General features: G+C 41.7%; 1 protein-coding gene across 1 annotated transcript; it reads right to left on the bottom strand.

The window, feature by feature from the left end:
* Positions 1-3730: 3730 nt before the first annotated feature.
* Positions 3731-4126, bottom strand: LOC140827334 (uncharacterized). Its single transcript, XM_073189988.1, has one exon. It carries the CDS (start codon positions 4124-4126, stop codon positions 3731-3733), a length of 396 nt encoding a protein of 131 aa, XP_073046089.1.
* Between the last annotated feature and the right edge of the window lie 3744 nt (positions 4127-7870).

Raw genomic sequence — 7870 nt, 5'->3', positions numbered from 1 at the left:
TTTTGATGTTCACAAAACTTGTTATTTTGTTTCTAATGATTTTACCTAATGCGGAAAAACTGGAACTGAACTGATCAAGATATAACTGATCAGTTATCGAGCCAAAACTGAAGCTATCGAGACGCTAACTAAAAGCGCCAACTGATCGTCCAAACTGAACCACACTAAATATCAAAAAACCAGTTCAATGGATTATCTAGGTGATAGGTGGTTCAGCAGAAGATCTTCAGAAGCTCGACCAGCTGATAAATAGCTCAGCTGACCAGTTCAACTGAAGCAATGAAATCAGTTCAGGTGACGAGCTAACTGATTTCACCAAACCAGTTCAAGACCAGTTCAATTGACCAGTTCATAACATTAGTTAGGAATCAATCAGTTTGCAGAACACGACAAGCTTATTCAATGGAATCCAGCTGCGCGCACTGAGGAAAAGATATCGTCTAGTCAAAGGACAATAATAGACGTTGCAGCAATGCTTAAAGCCAAAACGTTCCGAAATGGTTGTTAGAAAAGTACAAGACAAATATCGAGGAACGAATTCAAACTGCAACATTCATATTTGACGAGTCTTGGTATACGGTCTCATTGCCTCTATAAATATCAGACCAATATCATCAATATACAAGTGTAGAAAACACACAAGTGTGTGAAGATCAAAATAAGAGAAAAATAGGGCATGCCAACTGCTTAGTCTAGAAGCAAAATTCTCAGTTTGTAAGAACACTTTCGTGTTGTATTCATATATCGGTTCTCACACACGTACACACACAATCAGTCACACATACAGTGAGTTGAGCTTATTGAATAGCTGAGTGAGTCTTACACAAAGACAATAAACTTATGTATGTAGTTTCTGACACATAGATATTAAACAAGTGTTGACTGGAAGATGTTGCCTTCAGTCTAGGTTAGGAGTTTAGTTAGGCATTAGGGTAAGTCCCGAGATGAGTGGGTTTATACAAGGTGTTGTATAAATCAAAGTCTTGTAGTTGAACCTACCCGAGGTGGTAGAAGGGGTGACGTAGGAGCAGCTGAAATCTCTGACCATCCATAAACATATCTTGTGTATTTAACTACTTGACTTTTGTTTTAAAACTGATTTGATCAGTTCAAGTTGTTATCGGTTCAATTCTCACCATAAATAAACTGATATATGCAAAAACTGATCCCCCTTATTTCGGTTATTCAGTTTACACAAGTTAAAAACTTTAAAATGATTAGATTTCTTAACGAAGAATTATTTCGAGTATTTTCCACGTGGTTTAAAACCAAACTCGTTCTAATTTATCGGTGTTTATATTCTTAGAACACCAGCTATTGCATTTCATTGAGAATATTATGGTGGAAGCACCTTCGAAGGTGCCCGAACCGATCCCATCACCCTCGCCTCGCCTCGCTCTCGCCCGCCTTCGCTTAGCCTGCACACGCCCACTGTTCCCTTGCCTCCATCTCTGGCCTCTTGCCTCGACCTTTGCTAGCTCTCGCCTCTGCACCAGCTTTCACCTCGCCTCTCGGCCATCGGCAGGCTTCGCCCTCGCCCCATCCATCGCCTCGCCTGCCCACGCTTTCCTTTCCCCTCGCCAAGCCTCCCCTTCGCTAGCCCACGCCCGAGCCCACACCCCGCCTTCGCTTCCCTCTCTCCTCACCTAGCCTCGCCAAGTCTCCCCTTCTTCCAGCCTCGAGCGCTCGCCCCGGCAGCTTCTCGCCTGCAAGTGCCTAGCCACAACCCTTGCACTCGCTCCGCGCAGCGCCATCCACGCCCGCACACCCTCGCCCTTTGCCTGCTGCCTCGCCAGCATCCCCTTCGCCCAGCCTTGCCCGCACCCTCGCTTGCAACTCCTTCACCCACTAGCCTCACCACTCCAGCCCTGCCCCTCCTCATGTCATAGCCACACACCACATCTTGACATCCTTTCTCCCCATTTTCAAGGTCCTCTACTAGGCTTTAGGTAGGAGATACAAGTACTTCACTCACCCTACATACTTCAAGCACCTCACTCTCCTCACTTCAAGCTATTCTACGTAGGGTCCAAACTTCACCCTCACCACCTCAAGCTCTTTTAGTAGGCTCCACCTTAGCAGGAAAATTATGAACCCTCACCCTCCATGCTTCAGGCTTTTCACCCTCACCACCTCAAGCTCATCTACTAGACTCCAACCTTCACCTTCAACAGCTCATACTCCTCAAATAGTCTTCATCCTTAGTGGGAAAAATGTGAACCATCACTCTCCACACTTCAAGATCTTCACCCTCATCTCCAAGATCATATACTATACTTTAGTCATAGTAGGAAAAATGTGAATCATCACTCTCAACATTTCAATCTCTTCACTCTCACCACCTCAAGCTTATCTACTAGGATCCTACCTTCACCCTCACCACCTCAAGCTCCTCTACTAGGCTTCAGCCTTAGTAAGAAAATAAAACTCTCAACTCCTTATCTCGTAACTCCTCTACTAAGACAAGACTTAGCAGGAGATATGAAAGACCCCTTAAGACCTCGCCCTCGCCCTCGACCTAACACCTCTTCTAGGCATATACCGGATAATAAAAGTTCCACCTACTTATCCCATGACTGCTCTGCTAGGCGATGCCTTAGTAGGAATATAAAATTTTCACCTCCTCACCCCTGACTTCTCTGCTAGCTGATACCTTAACAAAATAAAACTTTCACCTCCTCACTCTCTGAATCCTCTGCTAAGCGATGTCTTAGAAGAAAATTAATAAATTTCCACTTCCTCGCCCTCTGAATCCTCCACTAGGCGATGCCTTAGCAGAAAGATAATAAACTTCAATCTCCTCAACTCTTCTCTTCTACTAGGCGCAACCTAAGTAGGTAAAATTTAATTTTTAATCTCCTCGGCTCTTCTCCTCAACTGGCTCAGCCTAAGTAGGTAAAATTTAATTTTCAATCTCCACATCTCTTCTCCTCTACTAGGCTCAGCCTCAGTAGGTAAAATTTTATTTTCAATCTCCTCATCTCTTCTCCTCTACTAGGCTCATCCTAAGTAGGTAAAATTTAATTTTCGATCTCCTCACCTCTTGTCCTCTACTAGGCTCAGCCCCAGTAGGTAAAATTTAATTTTCAGTTTCCTCAACTCTTCTCATCTACTAGGCTCAGCTTAAATAAGTAAAATTTCATTTTCAATCTCCTTGTCTCTTCTCCTATACTAGGCTCGGCCTAAGTATGCAAAATTTAATTTCCAGTCTCCCCAACTCTTATCCTCTACTAGGCGCAGCTTAAGTAGATAGAATTTAATTTTCAATCTTCCAAACTTTTCTCCTCTACTAGCTCAGCCCTAGTAGGTAAAATTTAACTCATATTATACTCATAATACAATAACATCCACAAACTTAATATAAGAACTTGGCCTCATTAAATTTCAACCGATAACATATAACAAATTCAAAAACGAAATACATCAACTATAAAGTCAAGAGTAATATTTCCTAAGGTGTTAAGCATTCCAGGGCCTTTTTAAAGCCTTGCCTTGAGCATTCACCAATTAATAAGTTCCAAAATTAAGATTCTCGATCGCTCTGAAATGACCCTCCCACTTTGAATCCAACTCTCCTCTCTGCTCTTCTTGTACCTTCATCAGGACCAAGTCACTCACTTCTTCCTTTCCTAATCTTGTTAACTTCCACACGCGCTCTTTTTCCCTCCTCCCTCACTACCCCTTCATGAAACTGACGCGCAACTTTTTGGTCCATGCACAAGACTTCAACTTATTTTCCCACGAGAAACTTAAGCTTTTGATGATAGGTGAAAGCTACTGCTCTAAAATCCTTTAAGGTTGTCCGTCCCAAGATTTCATTATACGATGATGGAGTGTCTACCACCTTGAAGGTTATCATCTTGATTACCCGCCGAGGATCACTCCCCATGGATAAGGGAAGAACAATTTGACCCAATGGTTGAATGGCCTGTCTCGCGAACCCATACAGAGGGGTAGAGATCGGCTTAAGCTCAAATCCTTCCACTTTCATCTGATCCAACATTCTCTTGAACAAAATATTCATGGAGTTTCCATTATCAATAAAGATCCTTGCCACGTTAGACATGCTAATTGGGTCAACCCGGAGCCGACCCGAAAAAATCAGAACCGGAACCGATTTTTCCATACTGGTTCCAAAACCGGTCCAAAACCTTATTTAAATGGAGTGGACCAGTTCAATTAAAAAAACCGGTGAAAGTAGGTTCAGAGCCGGATCCAAAAATTCGAATCGGATCAGATCCAGATTTTGGTTTGAATATAAAAAAAATTAAAAATAAAAAATACAAAATGACATATCTGTTGGCCAAAAAAATAAACTAAAAAATTAAAAATTGAAATATCCGTCGGGCAATCGTTGCACCACGGATATTTTTGAAATAATTGCAATTAGGCCCCCAATTCAGGGGCCAAATTACAATTTTTTTGGGATAAAACTGTAAATATTTTTTTCCATCCCTAAAATGTGTGCTTGTTTTTCATAATGTTCACCCAAAATATCTCATTTTATATTTCTTTAAACTCAATATCGAATTATTAATATTTTCAACACAATGATTATTTGTTATTATTCATTATACATATTACTAAATATATTTTCAATGGCGTCGTCTTCAAACCGCGTTTTAGATTTTGGTGAAGATTTTCCCTACATTTCCGATTTTGAAGACTTCGAACCCAGTCACGAGGAAGAACATGTTGCGGAACTTCCCGAAGAAGGTTGTGGGAATTTTCGATCATCATCATCCGCCAGAGGAAGCAACATACTGACGAGCACGAAAACAGGTCGAGCAAAGCGAAGCAAAGTTTGAGATCACTTCGACATTGAAAAAAACCTGGTACAAACGACTCTTTTAATGTGTGTAGAGTTTGCAAAAATAGATATTCTTATAAAACAGGTGGTGGTTCCGGTGATACTGACACTTTGAAAAAACATTTAGTCAAGGTACATAAGCTTGACTTTGATAATCTACAACCATTTGGTAGAGAAACAACTCAACAACAAATTAATCTTTCATCTGGTAAAGCTTTCATGGTGTGGAGAGTTCTATGAGTGACGGTGTTCGGCCCATACTGGACCATCCTAACGACCTATGACCAGTAGTGGTGCGTGGGTATGGGCCGAGGCCTTTGTTGGTTCAGCCTAATGGCCCATGATCGTTATAAAAAAAAAGGCATCTTTTTTTGTAACGATCATGGGCCGTTAGGCTGAACCAACAAAGGTATCGGCCTATACCTACGCACCACTACTGGTTATGGGTCGTTAGGATGGTCCAGCATGGGCCTCGACCCATGTCCATGCACCGTCACTCATAGAATATCCCACTCCTGTAAAGTGGTTTCTTTCACCTCCCCCAACACTTGAACCCATGACCTCCAGACATAAGTACCTAGATTCTTAAAGTGTGGGTACCAGTTGGGCGTCTATTTTTGTAACGATCATGGACCATTAGGCTGAACCAACAAAGGCCTCGGCCCATACCCACTCACCACTCAACTGGTACCAAGTTTCTTTGAACTATATACTTATGCCAGGAGGTCATAGGTTCGAGACTTGGGGAGGTACCACTCCACCATCCTGGTGTGGAGAGTTCTATGAGTGACGGCTCGGCCCACTGAACCATCCTAACGACCCATGACCAGTAGTTGTGTGTGGTTATGGGCCGAGGCCTTTGTTGGTTCAGCCTAATTACCTATGATTGTTACAAGAGTTGTCCTCTTCATTCTCCTCCTTGGATTGGCAGGCTCTCGAGAGACATGACCCCGCCACTCCTTTCTTGGCTCTACTACCCTATGGTTAATCTAAGAAGGGCCTTGACCTCGCCTAGGGGACGAGTGAGACCTTGGGAGACTCCCGGATGAGGATCCCTCTCGTCTATCATGTGGAGGCAATCTAGCATAATTTTCCACCCTCTGTGATTTTTCCCACTTCCCTTCTCTCTCACTCACTTCCATCACCTTATCTCAATTCCTATTTAAAGTAACGTGTGATGAGAATTGTCCTTTACCTGTAGCTTTATCCTTTTCTCTCCCCCACACCTCTCTTCCTACATCCTCCCTCCGCTCCCTCAACCCTACTTCCCCATGTCGCTGCTCCATCATCTTGTGCTTTTGCATCCTCCAGATTCACGTACTTTTCTGCCCGAGCTAAAAGATCACCATAGCTCAACCGAGTTTTCTTGACTAGTGATTTGAAGAATTCCTCCTCTCAATCCTTGGGTAAAGGTACTGATCATCATGTCAGGGGTAGCCGCTGGTATTTCCAGCGCTGTATTGTTGAAACGCTAGATAAACTCTCGCAAAGTTTTTGTTTCTTGTTGCTTCATCACGAACAGGCTTAAATTCTTTTTCTGATACCTCTTGCTGCTAGCAAATCGGTGCAAGAAAGCTCTAGAAAAATCCTCGAAAGACCGGTAGGAGTTGGGTTGCAGCGTATTAAACCAATGTTGGGCTTATCTCACCAACGTGCCTAGGCACACCCTGCACCTAACTCCATCTGTGTAATGATGTAACAAAGCTGCATTCTCAAATCTTCCCAGTGTTCTTCTAGGTCTGTACACCCATCATACTCTCCTACGCTCGATTGTCGAAAACTTGGGGGAAGCCCTTCTTCCAAAATTGTCGGGGGAAAATGACTCTCTTTCTTGGGCACTGGAACCATGTTTCCCAACTGTTGCCTCAACATTCTTATCTCCTTCCAAACCTCCTCCATCTCAGGATTATCCCCACTTGGGAGGAGCTGTGTCTCTTCAACTCTGCTTTGATGACCCTCAGCGTTCTCCTCTCGTTCCTGATGAGTAGCTGCTCTTCGGCAAACATAGACTCTTGGTTCTTCTTCATGGCCTCGTCTACTGTCCTGGTAATGAATTGGTCTTATTGTTCCAGGATCAAGTTCCCCAATTCTCATTGGGATGAAGTTGTTCAGCTCTCATCTGAGGACGAGGTTGTTCGGATCTCATCTCAGGATGAGGTTGTTCGGATCTCATCTCAGGACGAGGTTGTTCATGTCTCGTCTCAGGCAAGATTGTTCGTGAAACGTCCACTACTCGTGTTTCTTAAACAATACTAGAATTTTTTTTTACACTAGATCTTGACCAATACATATTTATATACTTAAAATATTTCCGATACCATTTTAAAAATAAACTAACCAATAATATTTGAAAATTCAAAGGAAATAGTTTAAAACATCAAAATCGTCAAACCCTTGACAACCCTAACTTAGAGATATTTCAAAATCGAACTAACTCTAACAACCTCTAAAAAACCACTCAAATGTCATGTTGTGATCTAGGAGCATGCTGAAACTGCTGCCCAAAAAATCGTGTCATGCCCTCTAGTGCGCAGATAGCAGCATCCCCATTAGGAGGCGGGGGTGGATTTTCGAGTGACAAAATTGATATTTGCATTGTTGAAATAAAAAAAATAAAAATAAGTGTGTTGAAATTTAAAAAAAAACATAATATTAGTATCATATAAGGGTAAAGTTGGAAAAAAAAGTCGATGTCTTTCTTAGGTGATTATTATCATGTTCTCAACTTTAATAAAATAGAATTGATATATCAGTGTACTAGACTTGCACACTACCATTGGTTTTTAATTTTAAAAATAAAATAAATGACAAAAATAAGGCAAAATGATGGGATTGGCAAAACTACTGTAAATAGCCAGGCCCACCATCATCGTCCGCCAAGAATATTGGCTGAGGCTGCAAATTTTGCAGCCTTCTTTTTTAATTTTTTTTTAAAAAAATTTGAGGGTCTAATTGGTTTTTAACATTTTGTTTCGATTATAAGTTATGGTGAGAAATTCTTATATACAATTTCATATTATTAAAATAAATAAAATTATTTGTTAGTTTTTTAGTTTGTTG

This window comes from Primulina eburnea, chromosome 3 (genome assembly GCF_022965805.1).
Source record: "Primulina eburnea isolate SZY01 chromosome 3, ASM2296580v1, whole genome shotgun sequence".
Lineage (NCBI taxonomy): Eukaryota > Viridiplantae > Streptophyta > Magnoliopsida > Lamiales > Gesneriaceae > Primulina > Primulina eburnea.
Note: the sequence above shows the minus strand (reverse complement) of the source record. Positions and strands in the feature narration are given on the sequence as shown.